Genomic DNA, 26,041 nt, shown 5'->3' on the forward strand with positions numbered 1-26,041 from the left:
AATGTCGCGCCGCCCACCGCCTTCCTGTTTCGTATAGCTCGTCTTTTTCTGCCACAATAATCTGCACTAGCCACACCTGATAACCAAAGATTGCCTGTGTGGCTGGGGCCCACTTGCGGCTCGAATATCGGAGTGGCGTTTGCCAGCAACCAAATTTTTTACCAATTTTCAAAGCAAACATCCGCCGATATACTCCGTACTCCGTACACACTTATATCTCTCCATCAGGTAATGACAGCGAAAAGTATCAATCAGGATATCTATTTGCCCGAATCTAGTTTTTATCATGGAAAACTATATCTAACAGGAGATGCTCATATGTACAGTAGTAGATATGCTCCATGGCTATGCCTTCTACTGCTACTTCTTGGGTCTTCACTGATGGAAAAGAAACGACTCTGCGAAATCTCAGGGCTGTAAATCTTAAGCGAAACTCGAAAGACGAGCAGCCCCCCCACCCAACAAAAAAAAAAAAAAAGGGAATGAAAAAAATGATGACGAAGAAGAAGATGAAGCAGAAACGGTGGGTAATTAATGGCAGCATATCACCAGGGATATGCACAAGAAGTCAATTCGCCCAGAGAAACTTTTTCCAAACGCCAGGATAGTTAATTGGAGTGAAAACGGCAGAGGCTACGACGACACAGTCGTTCCATTAACCTGCGCCTCTGGTGTCGTAACAAGCTTCTCTTCGCCTTCAGTCGTAGCTGCTGGGGTGACTTCAACAACAACGCCATTGGCTTCACTGACAACAGCTTGGTCGGTTTCGCTTGGCTTCTGTTCCCCCTGAACGGGAATTGTCTTCCTACGCTTCTGTCCGCCGATAGAACCAAAAATCTCAATTCGATCCTTTAGCCAGGCCACCGGCCCCTTGACAAAGTTTCTTTTCCTCTCCTCCACCGTCTTATTTGAGCTTTCCGTGCTTATTTCTCCGTCCCCTTTTGGACCCAATTCTTCCAGCGCACCTACGAGCTCCTGTGCGGGTTCGTCGAGGTTTGGCATATCACCCCACTCCCAGTCCAATTCACCGCCGTATTGTTTAGGGAAGCTAGACGGGTCCATGAACGATGTGAGGGTCGATTTGACTTCGGAAGAGGAGAGGATGAAAATCTTAGACGTCGTTACCGGGTCGAACCACCGTTTGATCCATCCCCATACGGTAGGGAAAAATGAGGGTGCGCCAATTATCTAGAAGAGCATTAGCCCATGCTATAAAGGAATGCAATATCGGGAATACGGAGATTCAAGTGTTCTCACAAAAATCCTGTCTAGAGTTTCAGGATAATGTGCTGTTGCCAAAACACTCGCGTCCTGCATGTGTCCTTTCAGGTTCCAGAACTGTTTCAATCCAACTCCCGAAATATCAACAATATTGGTGGTGCTTGAGATTGGCGTCTCTGGATTAGGCCGTGGCAGCGACGAACATAGCGGCACGACAAATCGAGTCATATTTTCGTAGAGTGCAAAAAGGCGTAATAGTCTTGAAGGTACTGTGGAGGAAGTGTGGGTAGAGGACGTGGCGGTTGAGGCGGCACCAGAGGAGTAGGCGGCCATATTCTTGCTAGTGAGATGTTTGATCACGAAGACGTAAACGGGAATGCCTCTCCGGTCGCGACGACCAGTCCACTGGGGATACTATATGAACACAATGTCAGGCCAAAGGTCACGCGGTCCGAGAATCAGAAGCTGAAAATAACTAACCACTCTCCGTGCATTCTCGTACGAATCAACGTCAAAGTTCTCATAGAGCGCATCAATTTGGTTTGCTTTTCGCCATTCCTCTGTGGCCTTGAACTGGTCCAATGCTCCATTCACATCGAATTTGCGCGCACGCAAGAACCGCCTGAAAGCGAGGCGCACGCCAAAATACCACAGTCAGCAAACTTTTCTTTACCTTCATATTTTGTCTTTTTTCTCCTTTCAAGGGGTGCTTGTCCAGCCCTTGCACTGGAAGCCCCTAGTAGAGATCACTCTGTGAGAAGTGTGTCCTTACAACAACGTAGGATCCTCATGGCTAGCAGCCTTTCCCTCCTCTGCGGGTGTATATAGACCCTTCTCAATGCAAACCGCCTTAAACTCTTCAAGTGCGCGCTCTTGGTCAGGCGTTAAGTGATTTAGATGTCCTTGGAGGTGGTCTGGGGTTTCTTTGCCGTTGAGGGACTGATTTGTCCTTGTTCTGCGGATAGAGTTGTGCGAGCGGGAGTGGGTTTCGGAGTTGCTATGAGAGTGATGGGAGCGCTTGCTGCGACGAGACTGGTTGGTAGAAGTCCGTTCGAGCGTCATGTCTTCCCGCTACCTTGGGGGAGGAGCCCGTGAAGTAAATAAAGTTAATATGCAGGGATCGTTCTTCTCTGGGCGAGGCCTTCTCGCCACTCGGGAGTAACGTTATGAGAAGCTGAGGAATTCAGGACTGGAATGCTTGTCAGTACGGAGGACGGGAAAGCGAGAAACAAAAGTCCAAGTCAGCCTGGAGGATTGGACACACCAGGCGGAGTTGAAATTGCTGGCCGACCGGAGTCCCCGGCTGCCCAAAAACGTGCTATACGAGAGCCCCATTGGCCGTGTGATGCAAGGGCGGGCACCCGGCTAACGGGCTAAAAAGGCCGGCCGCCTCGCCTCGCTAGTGAGTAACTTAGCGCCTGAAGGCTCGGCGGCCCTCCTCGGGCCAACTGAAGGTGCTGGTTATCCGTCGCCATTTGCTGAAGATGCTGCTGCTGGTAGGACAAGAAGAAAGCCTGAATGATGTTCTGGCCTAGGCAATGTACACTGGCTCTGCTTATGTATGTACTGTACTCCGTACAAACCTTGACAGGGAAGACATGATCAAGCATCCCGGCTGACCCTTCAAAGCAAAGTGGGATTCGAACAGGTCATCTGCCGTATCTATCATCGCTTTCGGAGGACTCCGTATGATAGCTCGAGTTGAAGCAAAACTCAACTGGTATGCGCGCTGTCAGTGGCATCTCCCAAGCCACTTACGCAGCGTCCTCCGTGACATTACATGCATGAAGACAAAACAGAGAGCATGAGAATTTAAGGCGGGAAAAAAAAAAAAAAAAAAAAAAAAAACTCTTATGTCTCCGACTCTTAGTTATTCAGATCATGGCTACCATCAAACGTTCAGCTAGAAAAAGCGGGGGCTTTTCATCTAATCTTCAGTGATATCGCCGTACTCCCACATTCCTCTCCGTTGTTCCTTAGCTTCCTCCTCCAGTTTCTTCAAAGACCCAATTGTATCACCTGCAGAACGCTCCCAAGCCTTGAGCTTGCGGGGTACCATCGCAAGGCCCTCGCGGACAAGATCAGCATTGATACTCTGTTCGAGGTTCTCAGAGTTTGATGGGTCGAGCAGCGTAATGGACAGGGTTCCCTCCGGTGTGACGTGCTCAACGTTTGCGACCAATTGACGATCGAATGTCTGTTCGGCGATGAACCGTCTAGCGTCGGCCAGGTATTCAGGAGACATCGGGAACTGAACAAACGCAAGCACCGCGTCAGCAGCCTGTGGCTTCAAGTTCTGTACGGAGAACTGCGCTGAGAGCGGGCGCAAGCGACTCCAGGGAATCCTCTCAGTGTTTCCATAGTCGATGTACACGACATCGGCCTGCTTGGCTTCGCGATCATTGCGACGGATTTTGGCTCTGTACCATTCATTGTCCTCCGTGAACTGGGCGGCCACAAGGTCTCCGGCCTTGGGAGGGGAGTCCAACGGCTTAGCATTCGCTCCACTCAAGTGGAATGCGCGGAAAGAATTCATTAGATCGGTCAGCGCAGTAGTACCAGCACCGATCTGCTGCACCTTCAGTCTACCGTCGTCCTCAATATTTGTAATGAGGACGTCCCGGTAGTCCTTCCGTCGCTGGGTAGGTTCAGCAGCCTCGGTCCCATTGGCAGGGGCCGGTTCATCATATTCCTCGTCCACGTCCTTGCTTGGATCCCAGTCATGCCAGATTCCCTTTCTAGCCTCTTTGGCTTTCTTTTCCGCGGCAAAGAGCTCTGGGCCGTGCCCCGATTGTTCTGCGGAGTAGGCGTGGACGGTCGCTAAACCTTCCTCCAAAAGTATCTTAGCGAAATTCTCCCGATTCACATAAAGAGTGCCAATGAATCCTCCAACTTTATCGATGGTCTCAACGTCAATCTCCACGTCGCGCTGCATACACCTGCGATTTGCAAAGTCGTGAGCTTCTTGGCCAAATGGTTCGGAAGCTTCGCCTGGATTTCTAGCAGATTTAGGAGCCCGGATTCCGGAGAGGACGAAGGTGAGCTTAGCGTTGTCGCGTGGAATCAAGACCGTAAATCTCGCGCCCGACTTCACAAAATCAACAACGCCGGGAACTTTCTTCTGCCTTTGAAGCACCGAAGATGCCATTTTAGCCTTTTGAACACTCTCGGAATAGTCTTGATATTGCTTGGTCTTAGGCGGCTTCGACGACCACATGCCCTTTTGTTCCTTTTGGGCGACGTCTTCGGCCTGTAATAGGCTATCATAATCAGGAGACCGGTCATCATCGTCACGTCTATGCCTAATAACAGAAGCGTAACCAGCCTCTACCAGAGCAAGAGCGATATTTGTATTGCCAGCCATCACAGTGGCAACCTCACGCTCCTCAAAACCTTCAGTGGCAGGCCTCTTTCCGTCAACCGTAACCTTGACATGCTTCCCGATAAGCTTCTTCCGTAGGAACTCCTTCGCGTCGATTCCAAACGGGGCCTGCTTAGGGTCCGAAGGTTTTGGCTGTCTCACACTGGAAAGGCTGACTTTCTTCTCCTTTCCGGCCTTATTTCGCACGAAAATGGTATCAGCGTTCAAGATACGGCTGACTACGAAGTCTGTGTCCGCACCGGCCGACGGGGTAGCTCTGGGTGCAACATGCGCAGCAAACAATCCCTTGCGGGCGTCCCTGGCCTTTTTCTCCGCCTGTCTGAATGTAGCCATTTCACCACCCAGGAGGGTAGAATGATGATCGGCGCACCTCGCGAGACCCTCTTCGAGCAAGAACTTGGCGATATTTCCATTGGGATGAAGGACGGTACCGACGAGCTGATTCTGCAACGTGGTCCCGTGTAGAGACACCTTGACCTTTCTCTGCAATAGCCTCATCTCCACGAATTGTTGCGCCTGGTCACCGTACGGCTCACCGGCCTGCTCCGTCCCATCTGCGCTTACCCGCTTGGCAGAAGGGGCCCGAATGCCAGCTACCACAAGGATGGTCTGGATATGCTTCTCAGGTGAGACCTGCATGCGGACGAGTAGTCGATCGCCATTGAGCACCCTCTCCACCACAGTATCAATCATACTACCCTTCATACCGTCCACGAGAGCTTTCGGATCCGAAACCTCATACGAAACCTCGATATTCCCACCCTGGCCCCAGACGCCCCTGGATTCAGCACGTGCCCGGGACTCGAGCTCTCGCAGCTTGTCGAGCAGCAGCGCAGTGTCTTCGGACTCGTCTCGCCGACCGGCATCCTCACGAACTTTGGCCCATCCCTCAGAGACGCAGAGCTCCGGCAACTCCCTGCCCCCAGGCAGCTTCACGATACCATACTCTCGCTTCGCTCCGGTGGGGATGGAGTACAGGATTTGGAACTGGATCACCTTGCCGACGAGGAGTTCGCGGAGGAATTCCCGGGATTGGAAAGCAAACGCCTAGCAACCAGCAGAGGGATTTGAACAGCAGTTAGACAAATGACCAGCTCAAAACTAAAGAGGGGAGAGAGGAGGAAGGGAATAAAGATAAAAATAAATATAAAAATTAGGCGGGAGTTTGAATGTGCAATCAAGGATCAAATTTAAAGGAACTAGAACTCACCTCATCCCCTTCCCGACGTAACCTTGGAGCTGACACGTAGGCGAGACTGAGGATCCTCTCCTGGCTCCGGTTGGTCACATGTGTCAAGACAAGCGTGTCGCCAGAGAGGACACTTTTCACACGAGCTTCCAGCAGAGCCATTGTTCCGGAACTTTCTCTTCCCCTAGAAGTTAGGCTGTGAGCTCAACTGTACGATAACTACAGACAAGACAGCTAGCTGGCTGGAAGTAAAAAATAGCTCTCTTGCAGGATTGATGTAAATAGAAAAAAAGAGAATGCGAGGAACTATGGAATAACAATGGGACTGTGCGTGAACTAAAAGAGGCAAAAGCTAGGTAGAGGAATAGGATAGGTGGTTTATTTGTGTGCTACGGAGTATATTGGCCAGCATTCACATCCGGGGTTGAAACTTAGCGGTGCGCTAGGCGGAGATGTGTCCAGCTGTCTTCTCCCCCTCCTCGCCCTCCACCCGCTCCGTTCATGAGCTCACCCAAACACAAAAGGGGGTAGCTTAACCCCATCATTCATGCTGCACTTCTTGACTCTGCTTTTTTTTTCTTTTGGTCCTCTTTTTAGCTTCCTGTCTAGCTGCGTTGAGAGCAAATCACTCCAATTTTGTGACCTGGCTATACAACCACATGCGTCTGAGCATCTCCACTGGCGCCTGCAATGGCTGTGCGTTGAGATAATTAAGTTACTGGTTCATATGAGCTCCCAACTCCAAATTGAACTATGTACAGATTATTTTGTAGAGCTAATTCACCGAGATATGTAATTTCATTACACCTCTAGAAACTGGATTGTTTGATCATTCCCTCGCTAACTAGGTAACTAGTTAATTGCTAAGCAATCTCATTAACTGTTCATTGATGCTTTCGCGCAATCTAGTGAAAGCCTTAGGGGAGAGTTCTCGGGAGAGAAGCTTATGCAGCAATGCCAATAACACCTGTGGATCAGTCAGCCTTGCTGCATCAGGAAGAACAATAACAAAGGGAAACCAAAATATCTTACCGCAGGCAGGACGGGGCCCAGCATTTCCAGTCTTCTTGGATTCCTCGTTGCCTCCCTTGCCGAGGTCATCAGTGCCAGCATGAACGACAACAGTGCGCTACACATATCACACAGTCAGCTCCATTTGTTCTCACATGAATTTACAGGAGAGCTTGCTTTGCACATACACCGAGAACACTGTGCTCCCCAATAAGCTTGATCTGTTTGTCCTCAACGCTGCCGGTGGAGTTGCCCTGGGAATCAGTGGTGATGTTGCCCAGGTCACCAACATGGCGATCTACGTCGGATGGAGCTCCGTGATTCTTGGAGAATGGGTTGTCTAAAAAAAAAAAAAAAAAACGCCGCGTGTTGGCCTCATGACCTTCCCTTCAAACGGGTTATCTGGAATGCATTGACGTACAGTGAGGGCCAGCAGAAGTGCAGCCGTTGGTGTTGTCACCGAATTGATGAATGTGGAAGCCACGCTGAGCGTTGGCATCGTGGCCAGAGATGTTCCAGGAGATGGTGGTCGGGCTTTTCTCGTCAGCCTGTTCGAAGGTGACTGTGCCCTTCACGAGGGAGTCACCGCGGAGGACAGCAACTGGAGAGCGAAAAAATTTTCATAAAATCAGCCATTGCAACCGTGAAGATCAAACGGAGCCAAAACGAAAGAGCTCCCCAAAAAAGGTCTTGATCCCAAAGCTGGGTGGAAAATCTTATCAGGGTCATAGCTATCCGACAATTCCAAACCTGGCGGCCACCACGAGAGGGGTGCAGACCAAGTTCAGATGAGTCGACCATCCGTTCGAACGATCTCGAACAAAACAAAGCAACCAGCAACCTGCGGAGCGCCCACCTATAAGCTCCCACCCGCTCGCTCCCAAGGGACCTTGGTGGCGGAGTGACAAGCGGCGGTTTGAGGGGGTTTACAAGGAACAAGGCCAAATCCACACGACGCCCATCAAACGGATGAGAACCACGTGGGCTGGTAGGCTAATAAAAAAAAAGATTTAAAATACAAGAGAAAAAGCGACATACCTGCTCTGACCATTTTGGCTGATGGAAGGTGTTATTGGCCCCTTTTTTTTTAAATTATTTTTGGGATGCTCTTTTTACTGCTTTGGAGAGACGTGGGCTGAGGAGGACGGAGGAAGACTGGGGGATGGAAGGCAATCGAATGGCGCGGGGGAAAAGGAAGACGCCGGAAGGGAAAGGCGTCGATGCCGTAATCACAGCGCTAGGAGTGTTTGGGATACCAAGGCAGGGTCAACCTCCCCAGGCAAGTCAGCGGCAGCCCAAGCCTGCAGGTCGAGCCCTTTTTTTACGGAGAGCATAACGGAGTACTCCATACTTACGTGCTTGTTTACGGGTTGGCTGCTCCGATTATTTTGGCCAAACCACGCCACCTTACGTCTCAGAATTCATTGAGACAAGGGCTACGTATTCCTCTGTTCGAAATCAGTCCTCTTCTCACACTTCTCTTCCCCCTCTCCTGCCCCGTGATTTTAATTTAATACACTCGCAATTGCTGGGTTTCGCGGTTGTGCCGCCCATGAGGGGTCGAAGCGAGCGAAGTGGGGTGGGGGAAAGCTATGACGTTACCGGCGGCCGCGAACTTCCAAACCCGATTGATTTTACCCGGCCGGACTTTCGGAAAAACAAAAATCCAGCAGCTCCCGGCTGCCTCTTATCACTACCAATTGAACCTCTAACCGTCTGCAAGGAGGATCTCATGCAGGGTTGTCATAGAAGGATTTTCTGCCAATTATGGATTCTAGGCGTTTATGGAGGAGTTAGATCCTGGGGGGAAGTGCAGGAGAAGAGAGGTTGCAAGCCAGTATTGGATGCACTCCAGAAACGCGGATGCGACACAGCTTTCCAATGAACAAGCAAAAATGGTTACTCTCGCAATCCGATCTGGCTCGCGGGTTGAGATGAAGGTCCAACGATCTTCCCAGGCCACGAGCTTCCCCAGGCCAGGAGCTTTCTTCTTCTTCTTCTTCTTCTCTCTCAATTTAACGTCCGACCCAGCCGCTCAGCAGCGGCTAGATTCGCGCGAAGGGCTTCTGCTTTCTTGGGGGTAGTGACTTGTGAATGTACGACAGAATTGCCAATGTTTAGCTATTTCCTGATATGAAAGGGGAAACGGGCCAAAGAATTGACACTGTCACACAAGAACTTGAAGCTCATAATCTTCATGTCCAAACAGCACATTGGGTTTGAAGATGAAAAAGCTGTCACCATAAATCAGAGTGAGAAGCTAGAAGAATGAAGAGAAGAATTAGTTTTAACTGTATCCATCACCCAAGAGCTGTTACTTTATAAGCATTCCACATGTACCAATGCACTAAAAGACCATATATTAGTAGGTGTGCCACTCTATCTGCAAATGTGCTTCAGGACTCTGCCACATCAGAGCTCCAATCATGTCACTGTTCTTTATGTATGCTGACTCTGCAGAGATGGTACTTCCCATATCTGCCAACTGGATGTCTGTGAAGTGAATGTCTCCAGATCTGTAGTTTACAAGCACATTATCAGGCTTGATATCTAGTAAATGCTCTGGATTAGTTGCACAAATCCCATACATAATTCAACAGAAGATTATTATCTGTGTGAACAAATTTCTTGTCATGTAGCAACTTGAGAGATTCAACAATGCTTCTTGCATTGTATTTAACTTCCTGGATTGTAAGTTTCTGTGCAGTGGAGGCATTTAAAAGATGATCAGCTAAGTGTCTCAAAACAATGACTGAAGAATCTGGTGGGTTGACAATTTCATCAAGTAATGACTGAATATAAGATGTCTGATCTTGAAATTGTTTAAGAACATCTTGCTTGTTTTCCAGTTGGAAGTGACGCATGCTTTTTATTATCACTTGTTTGTTATTGATAGTACTGTCCTTGACTCCTTGTCAGTATCTGAGCTGCTTAAATGGGATGGGACTACTTTACATTGCAAGCCAAACACTGTCCTGGAACTGCTTTCCCAGAGTATAGGACCCTTTCTGGCCCTTAAGAAGTTGCCCGAGTCGAAAAGCAGCTGCCATTTGTTGCAACAGTAGAGGCAAGTTCGGGAGGAAAAGGATGAAACGCTCGCAAGCAACTTGGTGGGGATTTCTTTTGCGACTTGTTATTGATTAGAACCAATCTCGCCAGCGTTGTGTTCTGGCAGTTTTTATTCCAATGTTCGGATGACAACTGGTTCCAAGGTGCATGGGTTCCCAAGGTTTCTTTACTAACACTCACCGATGCCAGCCGGAATCCCTCGATAAGCAGTCTCGATCTTTCTTGCTATTTATTTCACCCGTCTGGCGAAAGGTGATAGGCAAAGTGAGGAAGCCACTCCATTCATTGCAAATAACCCTCTGCAACTTAGAAGGATCCTACGTCTTACCAAATCCTCCTCGGAGCACCTGCGGATGACGTCGTCTGCCCAAGCTTTAACATGAGGAACAAAAGCTTGGCATTTCGGTCGCCACATCGCGTTGCATCGTAGTCACGTGACTACTAGACACCCCAACTTCACCTTGGACTTCTTCAACATTTCAGACGTCGCCAGATCTCTTTCCCTCCCCTTTTGCAAATGGCGTCTCTATCAGAAGACGATCACAAGGTCATCAAGCACTGTCCCTTGAATGATTCTCTTGGCCGCGCACGAGAGTTACTCCAGGAGGTGGAGCGTTCATATGCGCTGGTCAGTTCCGTTGACGGCGCTGAAGATGGACCTGAACACGATCTCCAAGACGTGGTATTGCATCTCCTGGCTACCTTGATGGGAACAAGGGCAGCTTACCGTATGCGGTCGAAAGTGAATAGTCAAAGCATTGCCTCTGACCTGGCGGGCCACTTTACGCGCGTCCAAACAGGCGACTTCAACTACACGTACTACCGCCCGCTGGTGAATCTCATCATCAGAGATGCACCCGACTTGGACATCTGGAGTGCTGTTTTTGATCTTATTAGCGAGGTCTCGAGAGTGTCACCGCCACCGAACATTCCGCCCGCGTCTGAAGGCACGCCCATCAAGCATTCCTCCGCGTCACAGCAGGGTAGCGAACAGAGTCGGCGGCACGTTGACCCAAAGGTCTTTGATGAAATCAAAGACTGCATATATCGGGATGCGGAAGGATTCTTTGAAAAATACTTTGAGGGAAAGGACTGGGGGGATCGTGCTCAGAAAGCCTTTGACTTGGTGAAGAACGAATACATTGATCGCAGATGGTCTACTCTACTCAACTCGCCTACCCAGGACGATGTGGTGGGCTGGATATTCCGACTGCAGGATGAATTTCTCCCAAATGAGCAACGTCGCTACTATACGATAAAGCTACCGAATGAGCTTACTGGCGCTGAGTCTAAGCGGCAGACAGATCTTATTGTCAAACGAAAGACTGGAGAGCCCGAACCCTCAGGCGTGAAACATGATTGGAGAGACATCGATGTGATCGGTGAGCTCAAGGCATCCGAAGTCGGAGTTAAAAGTACGTTACTCCAGATTGCCCGATATGTCCGGGATGTGTTCGCCTGTCAACCAACGCGCCGCTATGTACACGCATTTACAATCTGTAGGCGAGAGATGGAGGCCTAGGTATTTGACCGCTTAGGATGCTACAGTCCAGGCCCCTTTGATATCCACAACAAGCCGAAACGATTTGTGCAGGTGATCGCTGGCTATATAATGATGAATGAGGATGAACTGGGTCGGGATACTTTCACAGAACGGGATGGCGACCGTCGCTTCACAAACATCAAGCAGGATGGCTCTGAAATGGCAAAGAGGCTGCAGTTGAAGCCGGATCCCCTCACGCATCAACGGGCGATTGTCTGCCGCGGAACGGCTTGCTATCTCACGAAGGCACCAGACTCTGAGGATTGGAACCATGTCACCAAGTTCTCCTGGACATCTGATAGACGGAAACCTGAAGCCAATCTACTCAGGCTCGCCAATCAGAAAGGTGTTGAGGGAATCGCCAGGTTGGTCAGTCATTGCTCAGTCACCAGTATGGAAGATATGCGCTCGGGCTTGGTGTTCAAGAAGCCCTATTCTTTCCGTGGTACTTCCGGCGTTGCGTCGTCCTTTTTGCAGTCTTTCTCTCAGTCTCAGCCGCCCAGCATCCTTTCCCAGTCATTTGGTGAGCTGCGTGGCCTATCTATCGCACAGAGTACTGGTGAACGTACTTCATTAAGGAAGCGCAAGTCAGCTGATGTCGATATCAAACCATCAAAGCGATCCAGGCGATCGAACCCACTACAGAATGAGGTTACATATGATGTGGAAGATGCTCAGGGGGCCAGTTTGCTCACTCCCGCTGATGGCCCATATGACAACCGTATTCTTCGCTGTCTGGTCATTTATCCTGCTGGCCGGCCGATATACAAATATGAGTCACTTCCGGAACTCTTAGAAGCGCTTCGCGATGCAATTAAAGCACACAGATCTCTGTATTCCAAAGGAAACATCCTTCATCGGGATATTTCTGAGAACAACATCATCATTACTGATTCGAAGAAGACTGGCCACGCGGGAATGCTGATTGACATGGACCTTGCTAAGGAGCTTGGCAGCGGGCGAAGTGGCTCACGCTATCGCACCGGCACCATGGAGTTCATGGCTATTGAGGTGCTGTTTAATATAGACCATACCTATCGGCATGATCTCGAGTCATTCTTTTACATTTTTATTTGGCAGTGCGGTCGCCGGGGCTGGGAGTTCACCGGCAATCTGAAGAGGCAACCTACACACAGCCAGCTCACGCAGTGGTACACTGGAAGTTACACGGACATTGCTATTGCAAAGCATGGTATGGTTGACACCAACGTATTTGAGCTCGTTTTGGCAAATGAATTTCCCCCTGAGTTTGAATGCCTCAAACCGCTTTGCAGGGAGTTGCGTGGGATCCTGTTTCCAATACGTGACAACGCAATCTTCGCTGGCACGCCCAAGGACCCGGAGATTCTGTACGGGCCGATTATCAAGGCTTTTGACAGAGCTATCGAAGCAATGGGAGGATGAGCTACTGCGGATTGTTATTTTGTTACTTGGTAGTTTTAGATAGCCAGCATACTTTGTTCAATCAGTTAAGTAGGGCACTGTGCCCGAAGCCCCTCTACTTCCCCAACCGATATGACTTCTTAATCACTGTGCCTTCATCACCCAGTTCTTTACACAGCTTTTTGGGGATTCTTTCCATGCTGTAGAAGATAGTTCTGAATTTCCGCAGCCGTGAATTCACCTTCAGGAACATGGCTGGCAAACTTTCCAGCTAGGGTTTTAATCTGCTTGCCGCCGCTCTTTGAGGTTGCCCCAGTATAAGGTGAAAATGTCCTGAAATAGCCGCCCTACCTGCATAGCCAAACAAATTTTCCCACGTCCACCCAGCCTGGGAGGATGGGCGCCAGGTTGAATTTTTCCGTCATGCACAAAACATAAATTTCAAACCCAGCAACACTGTCGACGGCATTGGGCAGGGAAGCGCGCCCCCTGGTTTTTCTTTTGCCATAGGCATGTCCTCAAATTCACCCCTCATGGTTGGATTCTCATCGTCGCCTTCTTTCGGTGCCGCAGACTCTTCACGTCTCCACAAAGTGGCAACGCAGTCTGGATCCTCAACCATAAGATGAAGCGTCCACGGAGCAGACTGCTAAGCGCTTCCCCTGCAAGGTCCTCCAGGTTCAACAAGTAGGTGTTCAGATGCAGTTCGCTAGCATGGGTGAAAATTAGGCTCGTTTAAGGTAGCCTCGTCGGTATAAAATGCCGCATTCATTGTAACAGGAGCGTGTCGCGGATGGAGGAAGTCCATGATATTGTCAAGGATCTTATCTCTTTCTTTAGTATCCAACACGATAGTCGATGAAGAACGATGCTAGTTCAGCGTGTGCCAGGCCTATATTCCCCAGAGATTATTCGACAACAAGTGGGGAACGAGCGTTCAATGGTCGATGAAAAGATTCCCAGATTTTGAACCGTGTTGTTAATTGAGAATGGTGATATAGACTCAGAATAGATTACAACTCTATGAAGTCGAACGGATTGGAACCGGGAAGGGACGCGAATTTCCCCCAGAAGAGGAGTTTGGCTTGATCAGCCAGCAGAATGTTAAAAAAAAATCCATCTCTACATCTAAGAAGGCATGCTCTTTCTCTTCTATTACGTAGTTTTTTCTTTGTTCGATAAAGCCATATGCTTCTACAAAAAGAAACAATGAGCCTTATAACTAGGTACCTACCACCAAGTTTCGTCGGGAGTATTACTGTTGAAAGATCTCGAAAAGCTGCAGATGCTGGCCGTCAAACCCATAGTCAATTCAATCTGGGAGCTAATGCTAACTACAGATAGCCATGCAGTCTATTAACCTCCAAAAAGACCTGCTTTATCTTCCTTTTCATCGGTGGTGACGGAAATTATGCCGCCTGGATCTTCTCCCGCAAGATGTTCTTGAGGGTGACTGCGTCCGCCGCAAATTTGGAGATACCCTCGCGAAGCTTCTCCACGGCCATCTGCTCTTCGTTGAAATCGAAGCGGAAGAGGGCCTCGTTGTTCAAGTAGCTGCGCTTGGGGATGTCAAGCTTGGCCGCCCCCGCCGCATCGAGCTTCTTGGGCACAGCGGCGGTGGAGTTGTACAGCTCCTCAAGGAGATTTGGCTAAAAAAAAAAAAAAAAAAAAATCTCGTTGTTAGGACCGGGTTGACGCCAGCTGCAACGATAGCAACAGAAAATAATAGCTTAAGGAACACGTACCGAGATGGTCAAATAATCGCAGCCTGCGAGTTCTGTGATCTCACCGGTGTTTCTGAACGAGGCGCCCATGACAATGGTCTTATAACCATGTTTCTTGTAGTAGTTGAAGATGCTCTGGACGCTCTGGACGCCGGGATCCTCGTGAGAAGCATATTCCTTCTTCGTGGCAGCCTTGTACCAATCCAAGATACGACCAACGAAGGGGGAGATGAGGTAGGTGCCAGCCTCAGCAGCAGCGATGGCTTGTACAAGAGAGAACATCAACGTAAGGTTCACATTGACGCCATGCTGCGATTGGAGGATGTGTGCGGCCTGGATACCCTCCCATGTGGAGGCGATCTTGATCAATACACGCTCCTTTGGAACGCCGACAGATTTATAAAGCTAAAAAGGACGTTCGTCAGCTCCATGCAAGGTACGCAAGTCATTTCGTCATCAGCCCTTGCGACGTACCTCGATGATGTGAAGGGCCTTGTCAACAGATGCCTTGGTGTCGAAGGAGTAGTGGGCATCAACTTCCGTTGAGACCTTGCCGGGGATGATCTGCAGAATCTCTTTGCCGAATTCAACTAAGAGCCGGTCAAGTGCAGAGTCAACCTGATCTTCGAGGTTGCTGCTCTAGAATCGCGGCACTCATCAGCTACCCATACTCTGACCACAACCGAAAAAAAAAGGAAAGGAGTGTCCCCACGTACGTGCTGCTTGCCATACTGGATGGCATTGTCTATCAGTTTGGCATACTCTGGCTTCTTGGAGGCGGCAAGGATCAGGGAAGGGTTGGTCGTGGCATCCTGTGGCTTATACTTTCCGATGGCTGTTGCACCAAATTGTTAGCTATCTCGGTTGGGCCAGCGTCACGGTGCACTCGTTGGGTGGGTGGGTGGCATACTTGCAAAGTCACCAGAATCGCACACCACGGTCTATCATCATTGTTAGAAGCAAGGCGTCAGCAAAGGTAACCTTCAAATAAGACGATGGATTGAAGGGTAAGGCCGGAAATGATCGATCAATTCCGACGAGGCGAAGGGAAATCACTAACGGTGCCGGAAGCTTTCAACTGATCGAGAGCGGAACTCATATTTGCAAATTGTAAGAGGTAATCGAAGGAAGGTATTCAATTCAAATCAAGACTCGACAGCTGTCAATCTGCGAACAGTCTCAGCGAAAAAGAGTGCTCAAATCTGGGGTATCTGAAGGCGAAAAGGGTCTGATGGCGAAAGAAGGTTGAAGATGAAAAAAGGTCAGAGTTATAAAAGTCGGGATGAGCTACCGACCTTTTCGTACTTAACGTGGCGGGGTTCCAAATTCCAAGTTGCTTTTCAAGCTCAACAAGACCCAGACGGCTGCTGTCGTCCATTCATTGACATTTACAGTTTGCATCGGCATGCAGTACTTTTGACTTCACATCCCACCCTGCAAGACATCCCACCAGCGAACTTAAATGGTGGGGGGCATTCACCGGGAAAATCCATTGAAACCACTCTCTGACAGAGGTACTTCCAGGTACCCAACCCGTTTCCTTAGTATGCGGGACTACAGCAAGTGACCTCCAAGCCTGGACGCCCCACGGAATCACCCAATTCAATGCCCGGATTTACATATTGCTGCTTAGCAATCCATACCAACAGCTGCAGCCCCCAGCTATGATATCAGTCCTTTGTCCATTCACCTCTCTTTCGGGAGTGCCCTACGTGACTCCCAAACACGCAATACCAATATTAAATGCTTCCATCATATTTTTATAATAGAGTTAGAAATGGTCGCCGATTCGGAGTCTGCCGGCAATGAGGTTGCAGCGACCGGCACCGCTATTCCAAACCTTGCTCGGGTCTGAAACCCTCCACGTGTGACGAATGTGCTAGATACAACAGAGATGACAATAGATACATATACGTCTACAGAATATCCATACCAGCATAATCTCACTTGGAATCAAGCCCATCCATGTCACGCCCTTGTCCAGTCTATTTTTGAACGCCTAATAAAAAAGTGCCCCTTTAGCCTTCATCGCGCTGTAAGAGCATTTCTAACAAAGAAAGTGAATCATTCCCTTCATCAGTATAATCATAAAACATGCCAAAATAAGAAAAAAAACAAAAAAAAAAAAAAAAAAATCCTTCAACGTCGCTGAACACAAGTCCATTCATACTGTTGTAAGAAAATAGTCAGTACACACATGGTGGGTATCAACGAGCGTTGGATAAAATACTCACCACACTCCCGGCCTCATCGCCTGTATACACAGCCTGGGCTAGCGGTAGAATGTACGTTATACCAGTAGAAGACACTGCACCGTCTCCCCGGACCTGATCGACATGATGGAGTTGACGGATCAAATCCAACTCGAATCGACCGTTTCGGATGGTCTTGCTCCAAACCTGTGATGCGCTTAGACATCAATAGCAACTCTTAACAAGGGGAAAAGGCTGCGTTCCGAGTGATGCAGACTCACGTTAACAAGTCCACGACGGTGGCCCGTAAAAATCAGCTCCCGCTCCAGCCATTCGTTGCTGACTCCTTCGTAAAAAGCACACGAGAGAATGCAATCCTCGTTTTGATCACAGACCACTTGCTCGAGTAGCAGCGCTCCGTTAAGCGTGTAGAGACTTACACGACTACCACGGCAGACCATGATATTTCCGGTGGCATCATTTATCCGAGCGTGCTTCTTACCTGTTAGGAACAGTGCTAATCAATCAGGGGGCATTAGATCGGAACTCACATCAACAGGTTCTCCAGCTGGTAGCTCTCGTACAAACTCTAGTCGATTAAGATCCCACAGCATTAATCTACCATCTTTTGAGCTTGACAAAATAGTGCTGAAAGACCGAGCCACCGCCAGCAATGCCACAGGCGTTCGATGTCCAAATAACGAAGCTTTTGGATGCAATTCAACCGACTTCGTCGTCGTCGTATACGACCATACTGATATAACACAATCGACACCAGACGTAATGAGGGTTTGCGAATCAGCAAAAAGTGCGCATGACAATTGTCCAATATGAAGATGTTCAAAGTGGCCGACAAGCTAAGAATTGAAAAGCGTCAGTACGATTCCATGGTGGTAGCGTAGTTTTAACACACCCTTCTAGTGTCTGACGCGTAGAAGCGGACACTGTTATCCGAGAAACCCCATTCCATGTATTTGTCATAGTTCGGTGGGATGTTTAACCTGAAAGCAGCCGCACATAACAATCTATCATGTTTTACGGAAAAGGAGAGAGATGCAACTCGTTCCTGGGTATCTGCAAGGGCCGTTAGACGATGCAACTAGGGATAAAGAGATTATTGCCATACCTAAAAGCGCAAACGGAAGCCGAGTAAGGCCCTCTGCTGCAATGTCTAACTGATTAAGCTTGTGATGCACTTCTTCTCGCTGAGGATGTGGCTTATTAAACACTTGATGCGGGGTCTGTCCAAAATTATGAATGATGCCGATGGTAGCCAGCCTCTCAAGCGGGTCGTCAATACTATCAAGATCCCTGGCTCCCTGATAGGATAGGTGATGGAACACATTGACGGCTTCCAGTGCAGCTTCGCCCTTTTGCTTAAAACCGAAGATAAGATCGATCCATCGATGGAGATTTCGGCTCACATACGGGCTCTCAAGGGCTTCACGATGCTTTGCGATGAAAATTTTTGGATCTCCTTTAGCCCAGGGTGGCAATTCCACAGAATCTATGGCTTGGGTCATATTCTGTCGCAAGCCAAAGTCGTACTTATTTGAATTAAGAAGGAACTCTGGCAAATAGAAGAATTCCGGTGTCAATTCTCTCACATCTGTCATGTTTGAGGTTGACGCCGAATCCCACGCCTTGGGGACGGAGTAGAACAATCTATCAGCATGATCGAACGTTCCACCCTGCAGTAGAAGGAAAGATTTGACAAATGGCTGGAGTCGTATCAGATAGGAGCATACTATCATTGCGGAGGAATAGTGTGTTCCGTAGTGGAAAGGAGGAGCGTTATGATCGCCCATCTCGGCAAACGACTGATATCTGCTTCTGAAGCCAGCTTCTCTTTCGGGGGTCTGACATCCCATCGGCTTGGAAAGATCTCGAAATGTCTTCGGGTTTGTGAGATCCAGTTCTTCGCTCGTATAATCCGCGAGCACCCAAGGGAAAACAGGATACTGGGTCAAATCATTGAAAGTCCGCCCGGCTAATGTGTTAACTAGCATCAAATAATGAAAATTCGACATCTCTCCTTTTAACCACTTGCGGGTTGCAGGGTGCAAGCCTCCTTGACCAAACACGTTGACAAGCTTAGATCCAAAAAACTGTGGCTTGGTTTCTTGACTTCGCAGGGCTTCGAACCTCCAGGAATCGTCAGCTTGTGATGAGTTGCTGGCTGCTTGGGTCTGCGGTGCTCGGGAAATGAGCCAGGTATGCAGTTCGTTTCGAGCAGGCGGCGAGATCAAGGTTATCAAAAAGCTGCGACCATCCGTGAAAAATATCTCAAGAGCCACATCTCGGAACAAGAAACGACGTTTCGAGACACTAACCACGTCAAGCCATTTCCAGCTTCTGGTTTCATGCTCACCATTGTTGTACTTTCGCTCACTTGACTCTCGACCCGAGATCATGCGCACGTAAGGATCGCGCTCCTCACGCGGGGCCTGCCAGACGTTGACAATCTCCCCATCCGGGCGCTGGAAGTAGTTATCCATGATGTAGATGCTATCCTTCCCAAGAATTAGAAGGCCTTCGCACGCTTCTAGGCCAACAATTCTAGAAATATTGCACACATGTTGCACTTGGTCTCCGCGATGGAGGCTTCTCATCACCTTCCGATTCTTATCTTCATAATCTTCCTCGCCGTCCTTGGGCTCCTCGATGATCTCAAAGCTATCATCCATTCCCGCCCCATCACCATTATCATCCACGAAAGAACCTTCTTCAAGCCCCTCAGCTGCAATTTCGGAGGGAGTGATAGAAACGCCATCACTATCTGTGTTGGAGCGTGGCCGGGTATCTGATTTTGATGGATGAGACTCTGTCGCCCTTCGTTTGGGCTGATAATCCTGTTTACCAACTGTATCGTCGGGAATAATCCGCTGACGCATCCTGCTCCGACCTTCCGTTTGGTCTAGACGCCATTTAGTTTCGCTGCGGTCTGCGAGAAGGCCATTTTCGCGGCGGAGATTCCGGTAAACGCGAGAAAAAATGGAGAGCAAGAAAGTAAAGTCGTCTTGCTGGTCTTGAGCATATCTTTGATGTTTGAGTTTCTCCGAAAGCGAGATGTTTGAAGTCCAATGCCCAAAGGTAACATCGTGTCTACGGATAATCTCCTCATTCGCTTCATCGGTCTGGCTCCACTGCTTCAACTTCTCTTTTCTCTTTGACAATCGATTTCTAGCAGTGTCATCCGTCTTGTTATTTTCCTGCCTCACAAAGTTCTCCCATACTTTCGACAATGTGCCGAAGAAGAAGCAGTCAAGATCATCTCGTTGGTCATCTATCCATCGAAGGAAACTGCTATTGTCCATGGCGACAAGCTTTTGAAATCCGGTAGATAGTCGTTTATGGAGGGATGAACTGGTTTGACTCAACATAGCCAAAGTTTCTGTCGGTTTCTGGACCATGATGATTCGCCATAGACCTGCAGCCTGCAGTCGGACGTCTTCTTCTTCTGTGACTATTTTGGAGTACAAAAGGTAGCACATCAGCTGCAAATGTTCCGCCTGCGTTTCCTCAGAACCCAGCAGCACTGTTTGCCAGTAAGTAAGACGTTTTAGAAAGGAAAGGGCTGCCGCATCTTCAGTTTCCGATAGCCTCAGCAAGACCGTACGGAAGACGATAGATCGTATATTGCCAATTGTTTGACTGCAAAGTCGGATGCTTTTCAAAGATGCCACTTCGCTCTTTTGGAGGTATTCCAAAATCGGGCCCGCGAAATCTAGAGTCACTGTAGCTCCGTCTATAAACCAGCCTTCGTAAATAGCATCTGCAACCTGGGTCAATAGCCTTGCAAGATTGTTTAAAACTCGCGGTTCCAACAGTGCCTTTCGGTTTAGCAAAACATTGCTTTCAATCTGGAGCAAGATGTTGCGTTGTAACCAGGACTCGAAGTAAACCTGATGCTCTATGAACCCGGGAGGCATCTTCAGGAATATCGACAGGCCAGAGAACTCTTTACGAGTCAACAATTGGTCCATTAAGACAGAAACGACCAAATCGAGCAATTCCTGAACAACTGAATGCGCTGGCACAGTACTTGCTACGTCGGCCTTTGGCTCTACAACATGTCGCAAACGCGCGGAGGACGGGTTGTATTTAGCCTTGTCGGATGAAACTAGGATGAAAGACGACCCTCGCCGGAAACTGTCTCCCCCTTCCTCACCACCACAGCGCTCAACCGTGCTGGTACGAAGAACTGGTCGAGCATTAGAAAGTGGCTGGATAACCACACTGTCGCTCCCAAATGTGAGGCTCGAATTGCGTGAGTTCAATTCCACGCTCGCATTAACCGCGTCAGAGCCGACTACGACGGGAAACAAGACAAGGAGCAGCTCATCGACATAGTTTGACGTTGCCGCAAAGTCCCGGAAGTCTGAGCATTTGGTGTGTATATTGGCCAAAAAATGGACGACGTTTTCTAACAAGTCTTCGTGTAAACCTTCTCTTCCGTTAGTTGCCTCTAAATGTAAATAAGCAAAATTTTACCGCAGTTAACAAGGGATATGGTACTTTGAGCGGACAACCAACCAGAGATCGAATTCGACTTCTCTCTTCGACCCGATCCTCCAAGCCAGAGTTCATCATCACTCTCTTCTGGGCGTTCAACGGCACGTGTCTCCAAAATAAATGACTTTAGTGCACTTTGAAGCATCCCAGTGATAACTGGAAAGACCTCCGGGCATGCGACTTTCGCCTTTTCTGAATTCTCGAGTAAGGCTGTAAACGCTGCGCGGTCGAATCCCTGTTCCATATCAATGCTTTTCACATCTTGGCCGAACAAAACTGCAAAGCAGAACAGCCATAGGGCGGGTAAACTCCACCACCGCTTTAAACAATGTCGAAGTATTACGAAGCCACCGGATTTGTCGAACTTTCTCGTATAGCTCGACCCATGGACAGTGAGTAGCCTCGCAAGGATTCTTGTTGCCTGAATGACCACGTCTGCATTGTCCTCGGAAATCAGATATAGAAGCCACTGGATCTCAATTAGATATCCCCCTAGGACTTGTTGAGTATGAATGACAAAAGTACATACCTTGTTCGTTACCGTCCTGGCAAACTTTTGGATATTGGCGGTATTTTCAGAAGCACAGAAAATGTCCGCGAATGTCCGCAGGAGCTCCACACCTATCTGTTCTTTAGATATATAAACAGCCATTCTTCCCTGGAATTGAGGGGCAGTGGCTCGTCGGAATTGTCTGGTAATGCTTGCCGTGCTCTTCTTGTTCTGCAACCTGCTCGGCGGTTTCGGGTTATGGACAGAATATGTGATGAAGAGCGCGATTGAGCGCAGTATCTCGGCCATCATGCAACAGGTCGTCAGGCAGCTGAATGCAGGTATAAACAGCTTTATATTATCGGCTGTGAAAATTCCATCTTTCAAAGAATCCAGTAATCTTTTGATTACACCTACAGATGGTTAGTACTCCCCCAGGGAGGTGTAGCAGAGTTTGGGTATTTCTTACGCATCCGCGATAGCCTCTTAGCGTTGAAGCGATGGTGATGACTTTCAATGCAAAAAGTACGAAACTGAGAGTAGTAAACCTCCAATAGGGGGAGATCCCCAAGGCGCCATATGTCTAAATCAACCAGCAGCACTCGATATGCCAACGGGTTAATAATAATAGATTTCTTCGGATTGTTGAAATCGTATCCCACAAATTTTAGAATCAGAATCAACAGCTCCATCGCAAGCTCATTTCTTTCTTGCAAATTTGAACAGACGGATGCAACCTTTATTGGCGCATTCGGGATGGCAGCTGTAATTCCAAGTTTTTCTCTCAACAGTATACCAAGAATTCCATAACCGTTTTCTTTTTCCATGGCTTCGCTATTCCGCCAGCTATCCTGCACTGACTCTAACAAAATCTCTACGGCTAACCGGAGATGCTCAGGAGTAGTGGCAGCCTCGATCATATTAAGGTGGACGGCGGCGCAGCCGCCAATGCGCCAGGCAGCATCGTCCAGTGACTGTGGGAGGGACAGCACAGGATTCCCGGTGAGAATGGCAACGCCCTGGGGCTCAGTTAACGCTCTATTTATGGCGGGAACGGCTCTATTGATGGCAACAGAGTTCCCTCCGGCTTTCAGGAAATGGTTAAGGTGTCTAGCTGGGTTCCTCGATAATGATTTCACCAGCTGCGACTCATCAATATTGCTGGCGTCGCCATCAAGAACAGCGGTGGGAGAAATGTTCAGTAAAATGGAATTCTCTGGTATCAAAATACTAGCCTTCTGGCGTATTACAGCCACGATATCGGAGTGTTCCTCCTTTCCAGGATGAAAGTTCTCATTGCGCAAATTCAATGTTGCGGAAGCTCGATATGTCTGAAACGAGCCCAAGCAATCTTGGAAGTTTCCGTAATACCTAGGGCCTAGTTGGCATAGGACAGAAATAATATCGTCCGTAAACGCCTCCTCGAACAATACGGCTGAAGCTAAAGACCAGCTGGATGCCGACAGGCCTTTCCCTACCCTTAGGGCTAGGTCCTGTGGGGTGCCTAAGAAAGCTTGGATACGAGCTTGTTTCTGGCCTGAACGACTCGCAGGCACCTGAGGATAGTCTGCTTTCAGCTGCTCTACGAGCTCCCCGTTTATGAACAGTAATGCTCGCGAAGATGATATTGGCCTAGGTCTTTTGTGCACAATGCAGATATGATACCAGACACCAGGGGAGAACACCGTGGATTTAAAACGGACACTTGGGCGACTACCGGTGATGGAAGTTTGAAGAATCAAGTTACGGGTGTCCTTCTCCAGGTATGCAAGCAAAAAGCATGTCTGGGTTGCATCAAAGGCTCCGAAGATAGTGGTGTGGACTTTAGGATCGAAAGTATCAAATCGAGCCCAAACAGTAAGTGTGTAGCCAGCCGATGCGATAGGTGGGAACGGCCTCCCAAGAGTAGGCAATTCAATTGATGAGTAACCGTGGGATGACATGTCAAATTGAACCAAAGGAGGTTCTTTTGACGATTTAATAGTTGCCAGAAGGAACCTAGAGGCCTCCACGGAACCGTGGGCCTTGCGATAAAGCTCCGCCGCATCGTCAAGATTGTCGAAGCCTTCTGAGCTCAGGACGACAGCCAACTCGTAATACAGCGCTAATTCTTCCCTGTTACGGTTTGAGTTGGTAATGAGACCTGAGAGGGAAGTTAGCATTCCAGTAGAATGAAGAGCAAGGCGATTCCGAGAAGACTGCGCGGCAAGACGCCCAAGACAGGCTGGGACAACCAAGCGTTGGATTGGGTATTTAGAAAGCTCCAAGGACTGTTCGAGCCAAAGTTGAAGAAGAGGCCCGAAAAACTCCGGGTTCTCCACGACCTCCGAGGATCCTATGGCATCCTCTATGGCCTCTTTGATCGCAGCGGGCAGGACCTCTATGTCATTGTCAAACTTCTTTCTCAATGACGTGAATAGGCCCGAAACAGTCTGTTGGCCCAGCCCAGCAGCAAGGAGCCCGCCATAGAATTGTTCAACTTCGAGATCCTTGTCTCCGTCGGTATTCTCCTCCAACTTGCCAGAAAGGCTTGACAATATTTGCTCGAAGGAAGGCTCTCCACTTCCATGAACTCTTCGTGCAAAGTAACGTTTATTACCATGGTGGTCTTTCAAGGTTTCCCCAAGAACACCTATTACCTCCTTCACTAGAGCCAGGACGGCCCTACGCTGCTGTGGATCGAAAGCTTTGGGTTCGTATAAGTGGGCCAAATGCTCAAGTAAGTCGAGGAGCACTTGGAACCCTCGGAGGTGGCGGAACGCGTCTCTCGCTTCGAGGGGTTGAGCATCGTCGAGGAACGCGTGCCGGAGGCAAATAATGCTTTCTGTAGCTGCCAATGCATCATCAAGGCACAAGGAGTCGCGTATAGAACCAGCCAACGCATCGATTGCGGGGCGTAGCTTCGAGGTCAAGCGTTCGGTCGCTGCCGGTGACGATTGCCGCCTGGGACGTAAGAGCACGCTGCTCATTGTCTCTACGAGGGGTTTGCAGTCCCAGTACTGGTTATCCACCGCGAGAGATCACCATCAGACGTGTTGCGATCATCCCCACGAAGAGGGAATTCTGCCTCAGGCGTGAGGAGCCCCGAGGAAGGCTATTATGATTGTGAAGCTCTCGGAACGCAACAATCCACTCCTATCATCGGAAAGAGGATTCACTGAATATCACCGGGTAATAAGATGCAAATAAGCTGCTTGAATGCAAAATCTTAAATCTGCTGACTGAACAAGGGGTGCGTTTAGAGTGGGCGACCCGGCCTGCGTCTCTTTCTCGCACGCGTACTCCGTACGGAGTAGCTGGCAAGGCGGGCTTACCGGTCAGCTCACGTGCACCAAATGTTTATTTCGCCCGCTCCTGGACCGCCCCAGCGAGAACCGGCAATGAAGTCACACCAGCAGAACAGGGATGATTCTGTTCCTGATACATAATCACCCCCTTGGGAGGACAGGCTAGACTGGACTGCGTGTTGCGACTTGATTAACCAGTTATGTCCTGCTTTTACGACTTTTAACTTAACTCACGCTCAGTGGGCCAAAACCCACTTCCAAAGGCAGATAGATACACTCCGTAGGGAGTACACACAGCAAAACACTCGAGCGGTTTCTGCTGATTTCACGTTGAAACCTCTGAAAGGACAGACCGCAGATCTCTTATTCTTTTGGCTTGACTAGCTTCCCACAGTGGAAGACTTGGGGTTGCAGTCAACCACTGTTATTGGATCTCTGGTCTCTCATTATTGCTGCAAGTAACCTTGATGCTGGACAGAAAGCTCGCAATATCGGCCTTCCCCCCAAATTCCACCTGGTGCTACCGCATATAACTTTCTGGATACCTATTCTACATACTCCGTACATAGCTAAGGGATTTGTCTCACGATGAGGAAGCATTTGGCGGGAGGCAGCCGCGGATGCACAACAGAAATGATGCATCGCACCCATGCACCCAATTGCGTGGACTGTACTCCGTACTCCGCACGGAGTCCAGAGTACATACATAGTCAATGACGAATTTTTCAAGCGCTTCAATGAAAGGATAGATCCCGCCAAGGCACGGAATATACTCTAAGTCGTTTTCTGGACCGTATTCTGCACAAAATACGGACGGAGGACCTTGAGGATGGAACCCAGTGGCCTAGTTCAGAAGATATGACGCTACACTCCGTACCTGGGAAGTATTGGGCAATGGAAGCCGATTCGATCGAGCTTGAGCCTGTGGCTCGATACACAGAGAGCGGAGCCAAGACACCCCCGGACCCCGGTTTCTCTCTCAGGAGATGTCCAACAAAATGCCTTGAATCCCTGAAGCTCGGGTCTTCCCGTGTA

General features: G+C 49.0%; 6 protein-coding genes across 6 annotated transcripts; 1 reads left to right on the plus strand and 5 right to left on the minus strand.

Moving 5' to 3' along the window:
* Positions 1 to 266: 266 nt before the first annotated feature.
* Positions 267 to 2,381, minus strand: D8B26_006098 (uncharacterized protein). Its single transcript, XM_003069893.2, has 4 exons — positions 1,994 to 2,381; positions 1,702 to 1,843; positions 1,258 to 1,635; positions 267 to 1,188 (listed from the first exon to the last, which is right to left on the minus strand). The coding sequence occupies exons 1-4, from the start codon at positions 2,281 to 2,283 to the stop codon at positions 634 to 636; spliced, it is 1,365 nt and encodes a 454-aa protein (XP_003069939.2). The 5' UTR covers positions 2,284 to 2,381; the 3' UTR covers positions 267 to 633.
* A 684-nt stretch (positions 2,382 to 3,065) lies between these two features.
* Positions 3,066 to 5,981, minus strand: D8B26_006099 (uncharacterized protein). Its single transcript, XM_003069892.2, has 2 exons — positions 5,814 to 5,981; positions 3,066 to 5,650 (listed from the first exon to the last, which is right to left on the minus strand). The coding sequence occupies exons 1-2, from the start codon at positions 5,952 to 5,954 to the stop codon at positions 3,149 to 3,151; spliced, it is 2,643 nt and encodes an 880-aa protein (XP_003069938.2). The 5' UTR covers positions 5,955 to 5,981; the 3' UTR covers positions 3,066 to 3,148.
* Positions 5,982 to 6,736: 755 nt separating this feature from the next.
* SOD1 (Superoxide dismutase [Cu-Zn]) lies at positions 6,737 to 7,854 on the minus strand (the record flags this gene model as incomplete). The annotated part of the gene is made up of 5 exons (XM_003069891.2): positions 6,737 to 6,759; positions 6,825 to 6,921; positions 6,992 to 7,143; positions 7,225 to 7,404; positions 7,842 to 7,854. The coding sequence occupies 5 exons, from the start codon at positions 7,852 to 7,854 to the stop codon at positions 6,737 to 6,739; spliced, it is 465 nt and encodes a 154-aa protein (XP_003069937.2).
* A 2,535-nt stretch (positions 7,855 to 10,389) lies between these two features.
* D8B26_006101 (uncharacterized protein) lies at positions 10,390 to 12,926 on the plus strand (the record flags this gene model as incomplete). The annotated part of the gene is made up of 2 exons (XM_003069890.2): positions 10,390 to 11,287; positions 11,411 to 12,926. 2 exons carry the CDS (start codon positions 10,390 to 10,392, stop codon positions 12,817 to 12,819), a joined length of 2,307 nt encoding a protein of 768 aa, XP_003069936.2. The 3' UTR covers positions 12,820 to 12,926.
* A 1,152-nt stretch (positions 12,927 to 14,078) lies between these two features.
* Positions 14,079 to 15,781, minus strand: TAL1 (sedoheptulose-7-phosphate:D-glyceraldehyde-3- phosphate transaldolase). Its single transcript, XM_003069889.2, has 6 exons — positions 15,583 to 15,781; positions 15,433 to 15,463; positions 15,239 to 15,357; positions 14,997 to 15,161; positions 14,544 to 14,927; positions 14,079 to 14,447 (listed from the first exon to the last, which is right to left on the minus strand). Exons 1-6 carry the CDS (start codon positions 15,619 to 15,621, stop codon positions 14,208 to 14,210), a joined length of 978 nt encoding a protein of 325 aa, XP_003069935.2. The 5' UTR covers positions 15,622 to 15,781; the 3' UTR covers positions 14,079 to 14,207.
* A 487-nt stretch (positions 15,782 to 16,268) lies between these two features.
* On the minus strand, positions 16,269 to 24,971 carry D8B26_006103 (uncharacterized protein). The gene is made up of 9 exons (XM_066125087.1): positions 22,189 to 24,971; positions 21,759 to 22,132; positions 21,233 to 21,698; positions 17,841 to 21,161; positions 17,628 to 17,788; positions 17,266 to 17,571; positions 16,996 to 17,208; positions 16,757 to 16,921; positions 16,269 to 16,691 (listed from the first exon to the last, which is right to left on the minus strand). Exons 1-9 carry the CDS (start codon positions 24,686 to 24,688, stop codon positions 16,662 to 16,664), a joined length of 7,536 nt encoding a protein of 2,511 aa, XP_065981168.1. The 5' UTR covers positions 24,689 to 24,971; the 3' UTR covers positions 16,269 to 16,661.
* Between the last annotated feature and the right edge of the window lie 1,070 nt (positions 24,972 to 26,041).

The sequence above is a fragment of the Coccidioides posadasii genome, chromosome 3, assembly GCF_018416015.2.
Source record: "Coccidioides posadasii str. Silveira chromosome 3, complete sequence".
Taxonomy (NCBI): Eukaryota; Fungi; Ascomycota; class Eurotiomycetes; order Onygenales; family Onygenaceae; genus Coccidioides; species Coccidioides posadasii.